The sequence below is a fragment of the Hemitrygon akajei genome, chromosome 23, assembly GCF_048418815.1.
Source record: "Hemitrygon akajei chromosome 23, sHemAka1.3, whole genome shotgun sequence".
Classification (NCBI taxonomy): domain Eukaryota; kingdom Metazoa; phylum Chordata; class Chondrichthyes; order Myliobatiformes; family Dasyatidae; genus Hemitrygon; species Hemitrygon akajei.
This window is the reverse complement of record NC_133146.1, coordinates 47,956,277-47,972,735: the sequence shown is the minus strand read 5'-3', so window position 1 is coordinate 47,972,735 and position 16,459 is coordinate 47,956,277. Positions and strand designations below refer to the sequence as shown.

Genomic DNA, 16,459 nt, shown 5'->3' with positions numbered 1-16,459 from the left:
AGCAGCTGACAGAAACTAGTTGCAAAAAAATTTAGCCTCTGTTTTCAGTTCACAATAAACAGCATGCCAACCCTGCTACAAGAGTCCTCACAGGGACATAGACATTTTGCTGACAATCTCTGTTTTTCTGGGTTAAACTCTACCTGCCATTTCTCAGCCCATGAAGCTTTTTACACTACTGTTGTGTGCTGAGCCCTCTTCTGTACTTCCTTTTCACCTACGACTGCGTTCCTGTACATGGTTCTAACTCCATAATCAAGTTTGCAGATGACACCAAGGCGGTTGGCCTGATCAGAGGGGATGACGAGAGAGCCTACAGGGATGAGGTCCAGCACCTGGCTGCATGGTGTGCTGACAACAACCTGGCCCTTAACACGCAAAAGACCAAGGAGATCATTGTGGACTTCAGGCATGCTAGGAGCCACACTCACGTCCCCAGCTACGTCACTGGAGCTGTAGTGGAGCGTGTATCAAGCTTCAAATTCCTTTGTATCCACATTTACAATGATCTCACCTGGCCCCTGAACTCCCCCATCCTGATCAAAAAGGTGCAACAGCGCCTTTATTTCCTGTGGAGCATCAATAAATCTCACCTCTGTTCCAGGATACTGACGGACTTTTACCGCTGTACCATTGGGAGCATACTCACCAACTGCATCTCAGTGTGGTATGGCAATTGTCCCGTATTGGACCGCAAAGCACTCCAGCGGGTGCTGAAAACTGCCCAGTGGATTATCAGCACTCAATTACCCACCATTGAGATCATTTATCAATGATGCATCTCACTCTAACCATGGACTTTTTACTCTCCTCCCATCCGGTAGGTGCCACAGGAGCCTCTGCTCCCATACCAGCGGGCCAGGAAGAGTTTCTTCCCTGAGGCTGTGACGCTTCTGAACCTCACATCACAGCGCTAGGCAGTATTGCACCCATATTGTACTGTCTCAGTACTTTTATATTTGTGTGATGTAGCACTTACTTTTTATTCACAGTTATTTTGTAAATAACACTATTCTTTTGCACTTCTGGTTAGATGCTAACTGCATTTCATTGGCTTTGTATCTGTACTCGGCACAATGACAATAAAGTTGAATCTAATCTAAGGAGAGTGCTCGTTATGGTCTAACCTGATTTCCAGTGATTTATTTGCACAGTTTGTCTTCATTTGCACATCGTTTGCTTGCCAATCTTGATCTGTTATGTATAGTTTTTCGTAATTTCTATTGTAGTTCTTTTTACCTGTAAAATACTGCAGGAAAATGAATCTCAAGGTAGTATATGGTAACATATATGTACTTTGATAATAGAGTTACTTTGTAATTTGAACTTTGAAATACCATAATAAATGCAAATTCTGCAGAGTGCTGCAGACAGCCCAGCGCATCTGTAGAATTGAACTTCCCACTATTCAGGACATTTACAAAGACAAGTGTGTAAAAAGGGCCCAAAGGATCATTGGGGACCTGAGTCACCCCAAGCACAAACTACTCCAGCTGCTATAATCCAGGAAGTAGTAGCACGGCAGAAAAGCCAGGACCAACAGGCTCCGGGACAGCTTGTTCCACTAGGCCATCAGATTGATTAATTCATGCTAATACAATTGTATTTCTATGTTGTATTGAGTGTCCTGTGTACATACTATTTATTTATTATAAATTACTAACAATTACACATTGCACATTGAGACAGAGACATAACATAAAGATTTTTGCTCCTCATGTATACGTAGGATGTAAGAAGTAAAGTCAATTCAATTCAGTACCTGCTGCTCAGAAGTTTAACCACATGATTCATTATTAAAGCAATTCTTCAGAACAATTTCTCATTATTTGTGGGTCACCTGATGGGGTGCTGGCACTAATGTGGTACACTTTTAGCGTACCCAAAGAGGGACTACATCAATTTCAAGACAATGACAGGCACTATCAAATACAAGTAAAATTGGTGGGCATTGCACCGAGTACCATACACTGTACGCTGAACAGGGACTTGAATTCTGCACGTGGAAGGAAATATACTTAAGAATAATGGAAGTCGAAACTTCAATCAATGATAGATTTTTATTGACTTTAAGTCAAGAAGCTAATCTTTCACATGTAGTAAGGCAAATGGAAAATTCAACATGCACTGCCAAGTTTCTCAAGTTAAAATTCAGAAAAGTTGTATAAACAAATTTGCACTACATGGACCAACAAGTCGAGATGTTGCCTCTAATGTGTTATTGATTCCTGCACTCATATTCATTCCACTTTTGTGTGACAAAAACAGGCTTCAGTTTATTCACTAACATAGTAATATCTTCCACTATTTGTAGTGTTGTATTAAACTTGTCAATCAATTTCTGATCAAGCAGAGCAACAGACAGTGATGCTACTTAACCGATCGCCCGCAATATTTAAGAAGTACCCACCTATTCCACTAGAAGCCTTGGAACATGAAGTCCAGAAACGCTCAGCTGATGAGTGCAAACTTTTTCGGGAGGAATTCAATGTGAGTCTTCATGTGATTATTTAATAACGTGAAAGAACTGCAGAATTAGGTGCATTTTGGCTCTACAAGCACAGAGGACTGCTTTGTTTTTTTTCCATAACTCGTTTTCTCAGTTTTGCAAGCTTTTGTCAAAGTTAGTTTAACACTTAGACTTGTATTTTCATTAAATTGTGGTCTTCTTAGAATTAAAAAGTGGTCAAATTTGATTCTGCACCAAAGACTGTTCTTCAGAGGGAATTCTTGTCCACCGAAGAGTTGACCTGTTGGATCAGTGACACAAAGCTGTAACAAAGTGGAATGCAAATATGAAGCTACATGTTTTCACTTAGAAAGTTCCTGACCTTGCTCTTTTGTTCAATAAAGCCACCAGAGCAGGATGAGATATTTGTTTAAAACCCTGAAAGAAAATACTCTCAGTGAGCCTCTACCATCTACTCATCTCTGTAATTATCTTCTCTTATGGCATAGAAAGAAAAGTCTGTGCCAGTAGTCAGTGCAATCTCATTAATCACTTCTTCTCCACTCATTTCCCTGTGAAGAATTGTCTCCCATATGCCCATAAATATACCCTGATTCTCCAACCACCCAACTACATTACAGTAGATGTTTGATTGGATCCAGATCCCTGAAGCTTTGAAGAAGCATATCACCTGCTGCACAACTGCATCAAATTGAGAACAGAACAGAGCAATAGAACCAGGTAGCCCATAAGGCCTTAAAACAGAATGAAAAATGTGTCTTACTGATTGCACTACTTTTATTTAAGAAGTTGTCATTCAACATTTTCTAATCTACATAGTAGTAGGAATTTACATCTGTTCCCCTTCACTCAGGCCTTAGATGAACAGACACCAACTAAAGTAGGAATCCAACCACAGCTGCAGGTCCCAATGCTTTCCTCTTACTATGGATAATAAGTAGCTACAATCACTCAAGCCCTGAAGATCCAATGGAACTCAATGAAGAGAAGCAAAAACCTAACCGGCTGTCCTCTTCTTACTGCTAATTGGCCCTGGGCCCACTGTTTAAGAAGGTCCCAAAGCTGAAGGGGAGTTTGATGTGGGTTTGAGATGGCAGTTCCAAGTGCAGGCTGAGGGCTAATCACTTTGTGGAAATGTAGCAAATGTGTAAGCAGTCCTCTTATATGTTGACTATTATTAATTTGCACCATTAAATATTAATAATTATTCATGTGATCAAATAAGTCACTGACATTATTTAAGATAGTTGTGCTTGACTAATGTGATGACAACAGGAACCCCATAAACCGAGCCTGGGCTTGGTGAAAATCAAGTCTAGGCATATGGGATATACTCTAAGTGTCCTTAGGGGGTCCAATAGAGATTGACTGCTGTTAAAAATCAGCTAAGTAATGAACAAATCTCAAGATAAACTTTGTCTTGATAGACTATGCCAAGGGTAACTCTGCGAAATAGCATACTATTTGGTCTACATTCTGGAAGTCTGGTAATGACACAGTGTCTGCCCCACTTGGCTTGCCTCTGCAAGGTTTTAGAATGGATTTTTCATAGGGTGAAAATCTTAGGCTGGTAAACTTGAGCAGTGCTACTCTAACACATTTTACCCTAATTTTAGTTCACAGATACGCTTTTGAATGACTTATTACTAGAAATGCAATATCATTTGGGTTTTATTACAGCATATACATTACAATTGGTTTCTTTACAATAAACTTATAGCAAAACGCTGGTGTAGAGCACAGAGAACCATTTGGCCAGTTGAGTCTATTGCCCGGTCTCATTGCAATTCCATCAATCTTTTTCTCCCACAACCCATTCTCCCTCTGACCATCCACTTACATGGGGGGTAATTTAGAGTTGCTAGGTAGTTCCTCATCTTTGGGAGGAAACAGGAGCGTTTGGATGAAACCCACACTGTCATGGGGAAATACACAAAACTCACACAGGCGGCACCAGACACTAGCACCAAAGCAAGCTTGCCAGAGCTGCGAAGCAGTAGTATCACCAGCTACTCAAATGTGTTGCTCTAGCCAACTAATCTTTGACTGTTCTGCCACAGTCTCTGCCAGTTGGAACACCACCAGCATGTTGCGAAGCAGCAAATAATGAGGAGAACAAGGACAAAAACCGATATCCCAACATCCTGCCAGGTAAATATATTACCTTTATAACTCCCTCATATTTCCATTTTCTTAGACCAACCTTTCATTTTATCTACTACAGTTTCAAGCTATATTGTGAAAATGTAGCATATATCTGTGCTATATGATCAAGATTTATGTTGAGATATTAATTAATATACAATAACAAATATGGATGCCTTTTATTAATTGCCTCATGCTGTTAAATTTTGTATATACAAAAGAGATCAATAATGATTTTTAGGAATGAGTGTTAAAGATATTTAGAAAATACATTGCATTCATCTTGTTTATATCGGGAGTAATTTTAAGAGAGCTTACTGAAGATAATGGATAGATTAAATACTATATGCTGGATAGATTAATAATGATATGTTTTTAACCTCCTATTGCTTTGTGAAGTTTTACATTTCTGTCAGCTAAGTGTTCCAAAATTATGGCAGACATAGGATATTGATCTAACTGAAATGTTGATTCAAACATAACTTTCATCTGAAGTGGAATCCATAGCAAATTTGTCCCTGAACAGAAGAAGAGGGGTAAATTCACCAATCCATGATTATCAAGACAGCACATCTGATGTACTATTTGTAGTTGTATTTTGTGGAGAGGTCTATATTGATTTGTTTGGCAGTTGTTTGAAGATATTTTGTACCATAGTAATATTAATTCATTTTTGGACTTGTAATATCAATAACATTATTGATTTGTAAACTTTCCTCCAGATGACAATTTCAGAGTGATTTTGACAGCTATAGATGGAGTGCCTGGCTCAGATTACATTAACGCCTCATATGTTGATGTAAGTGCTCATTCATTTTATTAAACCATTTAGCTCTAATCAACATATTGGCAAAAAAATATCAGTACATTAGATTAAGAAAAGTTACAGGATTTGTGTATCATAGTATCTTGATCACAGACATCGATTTTCTTCCCTCCTTAGGGTTATAAAGTGAAGAATAAATTCATAGCAGCTCAAGGTAAGATTCAGTTATATCACTTGTCATTTTGTTCTTATATAATTCAGTTACAGATACAGTAATTCGAGAATTATAAATGTTAGATGACTAGTAATAATTACTTTGAGTAACATGAAATGATGAACACAACGTATGCAGTGCTTGGCACTGTGATCCCTCTCATTCTCAAGGGATCAGTTCTGTTGCATCTCAATACGTGTTACATTTCATTGTGTATTTTGATGCCATATAAATGCCATTTTGATTAATGGCCAATGAATGAATCACATATGCTGACAATAATCCACAGAGTCAGCATTTCACTACTACCACCAGCCTGCTCCTATGCTTTTGTGTTCATACAGAATTACATATTTTGTATAAATAGAGTGGTAAGCACAGCCTTAGGAAGATATTATTTCATAAATAAGTTCATGACACTGGGAGGGCTACATCATTCTTAGCTAGAGTGAATAATGTGTTAGAACCTGGTACTTTGAGAAGATATATAAATTTTATTTGAACCTTCAAGCATATTTAGGAGTGTCCAATTGAAAATATTTGCACATCTACACTGAGTAGGCTCTGTTTGCCTGTGACAGAGTTCAGCAATTCACAAATAATCCAGTTCAGAGTTCTTGGATACCAGTAATGTCTCCAATGTATTCACACAGCTGTTGTTCAAGTTTTTCAGATCTAATTGCCTGAATATTTAGAACCACTGTACTTGCAAGTAAGCTGAGCTAAATATGAAGATCCCCAGTAGTGACAGATTTTACATGTGAATGCTGTTGATCAGTCCATCATCTTCAGTGTCCTGCAGTATTATCATTATACCTGAGTTATCTATCAATTGCTAGCTTGATAATTAGAGTTGAGCTTTTCATTAACATCTACCACAAATGGTGGTGTCCTTCATTCACCTTTATTCTAGGGATATTTCTTACCTTCTCCTGTCCTGTAAGGATGGTTACTAGATAGAGCATCCTTGCAGCCTAATATGCACCTTTGCACCTTTGGTAGGTGTATAAGATGTGCCAGAAAATCTTTAACAATGCTTTGGTGAGAACACAACTTACCATGGTATACAAATACACATCAGGCCAAATTATCCAAGGTCTGGCCTGTTGACCAAAATCCGCAAAGGTTGTGCCCACCCAAAAGCACCAACTCTTTTGGAACACAGGGGAGCAGCCAACATTACAGTAGCTGGATGCTAAGGCCCCACTTCCACGAGATTCCAAAATGACCTGATGCTCTGTGATGGTTTTCTGTTGTCAAAAGGCCTCTGGGGCAGATCTTAATTACCTCTTACAGTCAGAGTCATTTAAAAGCCATTACAAAGGACTAAAATGATTAAAAAAGCAACAAATGTTAAATAAATTTTAAAAAGAAGTTAAATTTAATGATATGCGCTATAAACATAACTGAAAATTAGAAAAAAATAAAATGGAGTTTGAATGGGGATAATAAGCCTGGTATGGAATCACCAATGCCCATGAATGGAAAAGCCTATAAACAGTGGTAGATATTGCCCAGACTATCACAAGAAAAGCCCTCTCCACCACGGAGCACAGCTACAAAGTACACTTCCGCAAGGATCTCCATCATCCAAACCATGCTATCTTCTCACTGCTGCTATTGAGAAGGAGTTACAGGAACATTAGGTCCCACATCACCAAATCAGGAAGTGTTATTGCTTTGAAAATAAATTTACTTTGAACTTGGAACTTTTTGAACCCCCATGTAAAGGTGAGGGGCCAGATGTGAAGTGCATGCAACTGATTTCCTCAGCAAACATGAGGAAATCTGCAGATGCTGGAAATCCAAGCAACACACACAAAATGCTGGTGGAATGCAGCAGGCCAGGCAACGTCGACAGTGCCTCTCCCTATAGATGCTGCCTGGCCAGCTGTGTTCCACCAGCATTTTGAGTGCATTGCTTTCCTCAGCATTTCAGTGCTCTGCCCATGACCTTAACATTGAATCCAATGGTGGAGCAAAAATTCTGATGTACCAGAATCCGTACTCTGCTTGAATAAAAGTTATAAAATAATAGAAGTCAGACTCTCTACAGCATCGCTGTAAGCTTGATCCAGACCATGTCCCTATTCCCCAACCACAGACTGGACACCCACCAAAGTAAATGGTAATTCCATTAATGGGAGAAGCAAAGATGCATCATTACCCATTTCCTTCTCCTGCAACTCATAATAAATGCATGTGCCTACAACATGATGTGATAATTAGGAATAGATTTAATTATTGCTGTCTTAATGCAATTCTTTTTATATCATCATTCAACCACTGAATTATACAAACATCATTTTTATGTCTTAAAATTTTGTGGACAAATCAAGTTGAGATGGGAATCTTGATTGTCATAGACTAGTTTAGCCAAAGGGCCTGTTTCCATGAGGTATAAATCTATGACATATGGATATTCTTGAACTTGGCTTGTACCCTTCCAGCAACTGTTATTCTGATCTCTATTTCTTCCTCATTAACTGTTGACCTCTACTCTGTGTACTGGAAAATTGTACAACCAGAGACAGCATCTCATATTTTGTCTTGGTAGTCTCCAATTTGACAGCATAAACATCAATTTCTCTTAACTTCCAGTAAGCACAGCTCTCCCCCCAATTTTTCCCCTCATATCCCACCGGTCCCCATCACTCCATCTCTTTCTCCTTCCTTGCCCTCTTGATATGCATACCACCCACAGATTCCTCCTACTAGTTTCCCTCCTCACCTTTCTCCCTTTTTTCGATAGTCCACTGTCTTCTCCAATCAGATTCCATCTTGTTCATCCCTTTCACTTCTACTTATCGCCATCCAGCTTCTTACGTTATTCCCACCCTCCTCCTCCCTCACCTGCCTGTCACCTCCCTGCTCCAGCTCCTCCTCCACCCCTTAACCACCATCTTTTCATACTTGCATTTCCCCCCTTTCCATTCCTTTTGAAAAGTCTTGATATGAACCATCAACCATCTACTTTGCTCCATAGATGCTGCCTGGCTCACTGAGTTCCTCCAGCTTTTGCACGTTGTACAAAAACAAAGTACAGTGCCTTGAAAAAGTATTCAGCACCCACACTATTTTCATATTTTGCTGTCTCATTTCCTAAATTGAAATATTTTGAAGTAGGATTTTTGAGCTAATCTACAAACCGTGGTGCATCACGTCAAGTCAAAAGAAGAATTCCAAAGCCTGTCTACAAGTTACTAAAAATTAAAAGCCAAGGTTGTGAAGCTAGAAAAGTATTTATCCCCTTTTTATAATTACTTCGGTAACTGCAATATTCTATATATTTTCTTACCAACTCACCCAGTTTGTTGATGTGGAAAATTGGAGGATCACTTGAACAAGTGCCACATCTGTTTGGTTTGTTGGAAGTCTACCATGTAGTAAAGTTCAAAAATATGGTAGATTTTCAACAAACCAAACCAAAATGAAGACAGAAGATCATTTAAGATAAGTCAGGGAAATGATAATAGCGAAGCACAAATCTAGGGAAGGGTGCAAGACCATCTCAAAGGCATTGAACGTATCTTGGAGCACAGGGCAGTCCACCATTAAAAAGTGGAAAATGTGAAACCACAGCCACACTGATTATGTCTGGCTGCCCCTCTAAGCAGTCGCTGAAGAAGAATGGCGCTTGTAAAAGAGGCTACTATGGTGCCAACAGTCACTCTAAGTGAGCTGCAGAAGTCAACGGCTGCAACTATAGATGTAGTCCATGGCTCCACAATCTCTAAGGTCATACACAAAAAGAGTATTTATGGAAGAGTGGGAAGAAAGAAGCCCTGGCTAAATAAAAAGCAAATCCTTGCCTGTAAAGATTTTGCAAAGCATCACTTAGAAAATACTGTAAAGATGTGGAAGAAGGTCTTGTGGTCTAAAGTGGAGGTTTTTGGCCTTAACACTAAGTGGTACATGTGGCATAAATCAAATACTGCACATCAGCCGGGTAACACCATCCCTACTGTAAATAATAGTGAAGGAAGCATCATTCTGTTGGGATGCTTTTCAGCAGCAGGGATTGGAAATCTGGTGAAGATTGATGGAAGATGAATTCCGCTAAATACAAAGAGATCCTGGCTAGCCTCTGCCGGAAAGCTTAAATTAAGGAGAAAGTTCATCTTTCTGCAGGACAACAACCCAAAGCACACTGCCAGAGCAATCATGGAATGAAGGAAATTGATATCCTTGAGTGGCCCAGTCAGAGTCCTGAACTTAATCCGATCAAACATCTCTGGCAGGACCTCAAAATTGCTGTCCACTGGCACTTCCCAACTAACCCGGCACAGCTTAAACAATTTTGCAAGGAGGAATGGGCAAATCTTGCTCCATTACATTGTGGAAAACTAAAAGAGACTTTTCCAAAAAGACCACTGTCTGTAATAGTTGTGAGAGGTGGTTCAACTGAGCAAAGGGGGGATGTATACTTTTGAACAGCTGACAATTCAGCTTTTGAATTTTCAGTTTTTCATGCTTTACAACTTTTTCTGTGTCTTGGACCCTACTGTGAAAAAAAGGAGCATGTGATTCACAAATAACATTTCTCAGTTAAATTGATCAAAATGCCTGGTTGTAATACTGATTTATGTGAATGAAGGGTTGGGGACTGAATACTTTTACAAGGCACGGTGTAGCTTTAAACTGAATAAAGCAAAACAGTTTATTTAGCAAATTCTCTGTTAAGAAGTGTTTCATCATGTGGGGATGCCAGTGGCTTTCCTAGGTAATATATGATTGTCCACCATTTCATTTGAAATGGGATCATGTAAAAATAATATCAAGTAAAAGCATGAAGTTTTGTTCCTATATATTTTATGCAGAATGATTTCTGAAGCAGGCCCTCAGTTTTATCTCTATTCCCTAAAGGTCCCAAAGAAGAGACTGTAGCTGATTACTGGCGAATGATATGGGAACAGAAATCTGCCACCATTGTTATGTTAACAAATGTAAAAGAGAAAAAGGAGGTGAGCATGTAGATATATAAAAATTATATTGTTACCTACTATATGATAACTGCTTTGAACATGCTTTGGTATGAGGAATATGTACCATGTATCAAACTGGAGATTATTTCTTTGATATTTTCATAGATGAATCAACTTTCTAAAATAGTACTTATCAGATTTTTATTGTAACGTTTATAAAATTGAAAACAAGATGTAATGCTTTCCCTACATATATGACGAATGAACTCTTCTTGGCCTTCCAGCGGGTACAGGTAGTGATTTTAACCAACATTTCAATGATAAACTCTGCACGGTGGAAGCCTGCATCAAGGAACACTGGAGCTGTATCTATCTGGGTTACCTGAAGGAATCAGCAGTAGCAGAACACTGCATTTGCAATGGCCATAGGATTGACTTTGATGGCATTAAAATACTGTGCCACGCCAATGTGTTTGGAGACCAGCTGGTGAAGGAAGCCATTGAAATAAAACTACTGGAAAAGAATTTTAACAAAGATAAAGGTTTCGCTCCAAGTAAGAACAGAAATTTGATTGTAAACAAAGTGGGACAGCGGAAACCTGATTGGATGAGGACTAACCAATCAGAAGGGACAGATGATGGGGATATAAATACCACTGAACTGTGCAGGCCTAGGCATCATCCCTGATGAAGGTGTCAGAGTTTGTCATCGAAACATCGGTTAAAATCAATACCTGTACCCAGCTGGAAGCCCAAGAAAAGCTTATTTGCTCATAGAATTGATTGGATTCCAGTTTGTCAATTTTTTTTAACTGCTACAAAGATAAAGCAGTTGCAAGCTATCAGAAACATGAAATTCTTTGTGTAACTTCAATAAGTAATTTAAATGAAATATGAACAAGCATTCCATCACCATTTATTAGGCAAGAAAATCAGAAAATAAGCAGGGGTAAGTGGCAGATGACGATAAGCAGCTATGAGTGTGCCAGCCGGGTATATATTGGACAAAGCATGACATTGCTGTGCCAACTTGAATAGAAGAAATAGGTTTGTAAATAACAGCATCAGCTTCAGAATCTGGGGGAGCCACTAACCTACAGCCAGTATCGTGGTACCAGTCCATGTAAACAGTTTCATAGAACAATTTGTTCCTGCTGCACTTGGCATATTGTACACAATTCCTTCCTTTATAAGCCAGAAAGGAAAATCAGATTCCAAAGCAGCTTGAACCAGACTTCCAACAAGTATCTAAAAAAAAATATTATTCTCCTAACATTCCAGTATTACTTCTCTTCAGGATTTTAATAATTTCTCTTTTGGTGCAGAAAGCTGTAATTTCTAAATGAGCATCAGAATGCATTTTCTTCATGAACTAGTCATTCAATTTCAAAACAAAATAATCAACTAATTTATCACAAAATACTTAGGTTTTGCAAAACAAATACGTCCACTAGAACTACAAAGCTGAGTACAGTTTTAAGGAACTTCAGTTACTATGTCTACAGAAGTTAAACAGATTTAATGGAAAATAGTCATATCTGGAAATGCAATGCATTTGCACATGTTAGTATGTAAAATATGCATAAAATAATGTTGTACTTGTTTGAAATTGCTTGTGGTCACTCCCAATGGAAATCTCACCCATCAAGAAATTGAACTCTGCATTTCTGGGTACAATTCATCTTGGTGTAACATGTCAGTTCCTTGTAATCTCTTGTGCATGCAATGACATCATTAATGTGCGCCTCACTGGTTTCATAATTAAGCTTTGAAATTAGTGTAAGAATATATTGTGTGCAACTGATATTTTTCAATATCAATAAAGCAAGAAGCAAACTTTGTTTTAAATCATTAACCATATGTAAATTAAGGTGTCCCTCATGGAACATTGAGATTTTAATCTTTAATTATGCTTTCCTGGCTGATCACTCTACTACAAGAACAGAAGGTAGTTTCCATGTGTTTGAGTGCCTGCAGAAGGTTTTCACTGCAGAGATAAACATTGTGTAGTAGTAGCGTTGGACAATTAGAGCATAGGAATTAATGGGATCAATTGGGTTGGAATGGTCACTAGGCACAATGCTGACATGTTTACCCAAGTTTTTCCCTCTCTTTTGTACAATTGCATTTTACGCCATGAAGGATATACTCTATGTCCCCAGCAACATTTGCAAGGCATTAGGATTTGCAAAGTTGTAATTCTGTGCTTTTTTGAATTATAAACTTCACTGATTTTACTATTTGCAATAGATCCCACAAATGGGCATTAAGGTAAGAAGTAGCTATGATTTAATGCACCAAAAGGAGCTAAAAATAATTTCTAGACTTTATTTTTATTTAACTTTCAGTGGCAAAATGATCATTATAATCTGGTAAATTCAATGACTATTAAATTAGCAGATATCAAGATCAGTTTATTTCAGTTCTGAAACTTCTACACCATAGTATTTACCTTGTGGTTCATTTTATTCTAATCAATGAAGGAAATTACTGAAAATTCATAATATATGAAAAATAAGATTAATTTCATCCATGTATACTATTAACTTAAACAGTAGCAGCATCTAAACATCAATTTGGAAGTACTCCTTCAGATGTAAAATAATAGTTAAATTTACCTTATATAAATGCTTCAAAATAATGGTTTTAAGAAAAAGTGCTTTTCTGTCATTTGTAAGTGAGCATTTTAAGGAATAACAACAGCTTGTGTAGCCTAATGTAATCTAATTAAGCATCTTGTACTACTAAAGACAATCAATTTTGAATTGAATTTGGGAGGAGAAGTAAAAAAGGAAAAGACTAATTTTTATCAGGCTCAGTTCAAGCTCGCAGTTTCCTCCATGCAAACTCAAACTGCTGCAATTACATTTTGCTTTGGTTCTAAAGGAAATTGAACAAAACCACATTTAAATTTGAAATCAGATCAGTTGCAAGGACAAAAACAAACCCTGACTACAAAACATTCAACTCTGCTCGACATGTTAGATTTTTTAACAGTTAAGGGCAGCAATATTTCAATATCAAAAAAAATGCAGATTGTGCTAACTCTACTCAGCCTCTGGGGAAGCAGTTATTTGGTAATACGCTTTGGATGTCAAATACAGATGCCATACATTCAGTCGGGTCAATGTAATATCAGAGAAATGGATTCAGTATGCAACCTGAAATTCTTAAACTTCACAGACATCCACAAAACAAGAAGCCAATTGAATGAAGGATAGAAATATCAGAACCATGGAGGTGCCCCCCCCCCCCCCACCCCAATCAGGTCAAAGTGAATTTCTGAGATCATTTCAACATATTTAACATATTTAAAGAACTCCAGTAAATATAGCTTTCCTTCACAGGGAATGTTGTTTCTAACTAATTGTACGTTTTTCCTTCATTTTCTACTTATTGCTTAAGTGGCTAAAATAAAAACGTAATTTAAAGAGTGCCCTGAGTTAATCAACACTCATTCATTGAAAAACTCTAAAATGACTCTGTGAAGTATATTGCTTGATTATTAAGTTATGATTTGTCATATTATTGCCAATGTTCTGATCTTTAATATTACAATCCATTATGATGCAGTAGCATTTGTAAGCTCCTGATAAATAAACAGGAAGCATTTCCTCTAACATTATTGCTGTTACTGCAGAAAATACTTTTAAAGGGTTTGATTTTTTAAATAATATTTCAAAATAAGTATTTACTTATTCATGCAGGAAAAGTGTTACAAGTACTGGCCTGATCAGGGATTATGGACGTATGGGGCAATACGGGTCTCAGTGGAAGATGTCACAGTGCTTGTGGATTATACCATACGCAAGTTCACCATACAGAATGCAAGTATCTTCTAGTTTTCCGTCTACTTTGTTGAACCAAATTATTTTCCAGAAAAAGAAGTTTATCTCGCTTGGGTGTTTCTTTGTAGCACAAATTATTTGTTTGCCTATTATGTAATTAATTTATAAAGGAAATAAATTGCAATCAGTAGCTGACTGATATTTTTCAAAGAACATTTATATGCAGTATACAACTCTGAGATACATCTTTTACAAACTTTGAGTATTTGTCAGCATTCAATAATTTCAGGATCTACAGCATAAGTCAATTTTACCTCTCAGAAGAAAAATTCTTGTTTTACATCATAATATTAATCTGAAAATAAGTTTTTAGTCTCCCTATGAAATTTTCCTTAAATATTGTTATATTTTGTAACTTAAAACCATAAATTAATTCAAAGGAGATTCAGCAAATCCAGAAATACAGGTATAATTTTGTCTTTCTTTAAGCAAGGCTCTCACATTTCACATGATAGTGTGATGGCAAGTGCATTTAACATATTTTTTACATATAACCCATAATTAGTTATTTAAATTAACAAGATTACTTGAATATTATTGAAATATTAAATACACAATTGTGGAATTTTCTCTCCTCGAGAACCTTGTTTGTTAAATGTCCCAATTTTAGTGCAGCTAAAGATTAAGGTAAATCTCATCCATTGTTTGTCTTGTACTGAAGATGAAAGTAAGTACATCACCAGATCTGCAATACAAGTAATGTATGTTTACAACATTAAATGCAAATATGCCACAAAAAAACTAAAACATAACTTTATTACAGTCTGCAGATTCCAGCTCCTCCCTAAAGTAATAATCTGCTTGGATTAGAGCAATACAGCACACAAGGAGGCCTTTTGGCCCAACTAGTCCATGTCAGTCAAGGATCTTCCTGAGTTAATCCCAACTGCATGCATTTGATCCCTCTGAATCTTCCCTATTCATGAATATGTCCAAATATCTTTTAAATATTGTAAGTTTTTTTAATTGAGATACAGCAGAGAATAGGCCTTTCTGGTCCTTCAAGCTGTGCTGCCCAGCAATCCCCAGATTTAATTCTAGCCAAATCACGGGACAATTTACAATGATCAATTAACCTACCAACCGGTATGTCCTTGGGCTGTGGCAGGAAACTGGAGCACATGGAGGACACCCACATGGTCATGGGGAGAAAGTACAAACTTTTTACAGACAGTGGCGGCTATTGAACCCAGGTCACCTGTACAGTAAAGCGTTGCACTAACCACTACGCTACCGTACCACCATACATCAAATTATACCTATATTATAATCACATGGGATGGCGGGGTGGAGATGTGTCTCTATAAAAGGAGATATAAGGCAGTTCTTCCTTCTGCTCGTCTGCAGGTCACCCTTGGGCAAGGCATAGCACTTGCTTAGTCCCCTCAATCAGGGTCACGTGAAGCCATGGGAGCAGGTTGTGGATGGCCGTATGAGCAGCTGGTGCATATCACAAGACCTTGTTTTGTGACCACCAGGAGCAGGTAGACAATCTCTGAAGTGTATTTATCTTGGCTGGGATTGCCCGTCTTGTAAAGACACTGCCCAGAAGAAGGCAATGGCAAACCACTTTTGAAGAAGAATTTGCCAAGACCAATCATGATCATGGGACAACGATCTCCCATGTCATATGACATGCCACATAATGATGATGATGAATTATACCTGCCTCCACCACTTGCTCTGGCAGCTCATTCCATATATTCACAATACTGTGGGAAAAGCTTGCCTCTCAGGTTGCTTAAAGTCTTTCCCCTTTCACCTTAAACTATATCATCTACTTTTAGACTTCCCTTACCCTGGGAAAAAGACTGTGGCCTCCAACTTTATAGCAGTACATAATATCATAAGGGGCATAGATAAAGTCACCCTACTATATTCTGGTGAAAACAGCCTGAGTCTCTCCAGTCCTGGATCACGGATTTGTATTTAAATGTACCATGCACTGTATTATTGGAAGCTTTGGGCTTGGGTTATCTGGGAAAGTTGTTCAAATATTTGAAATCCAGTTCCTAGTGTCTGTAGGGTTGCGCAAATGCTAGAAAAGCTCTGCATTCACACTGAATAATTCAACCCTGCTGAAAATCTGGG

General features: G+C 37.9%; 1 protein-coding gene across 5 annotated transcripts in view; it reads left to right on the top strand.

Annotated features, from left to right (window-relative positions):
* The window catches only part of ptprea (protein tyrosine phosphatase receptor type Ea), a 293,967-nt gene that overhangs the window by 243,857 nt on the left and 33,651 nt on the right, over positions 1 to 16,459 (top strand). For 3 of the 5 annotated variants that reach the window (XM_073027577.1, XM_073027574.1, XM_073027575.1), the window contains 6 exons: positions 2,351 to 2,490; positions 4,531 to 4,621; positions 5,338 to 5,414; positions 5,559 to 5,595; positions 10,462 to 10,559; positions 14,228 to 14,347. In XM_073027577.1, coding sequence (XP_072883678.1) covers positions 2,351 to 2,490; positions 4,531 to 4,621; positions 5,338 to 5,414; positions 5,559 to 5,595; positions 10,462 to 10,559; positions 14,228 to 14,347 — 563 coding nt within the window. The remainder of the gene's footprint in view (positions 1 to 2,350; positions 2,491 to 4,530; positions 4,622 to 5,337; positions 5,415 to 5,558; positions 5,596 to 10,461; positions 10,560 to 14,227; positions 14,348 to 16,459) is intronic. The other 2 variants (XM_073027576.1, XM_073027578.1) reach the window with 1 other exon arrangement.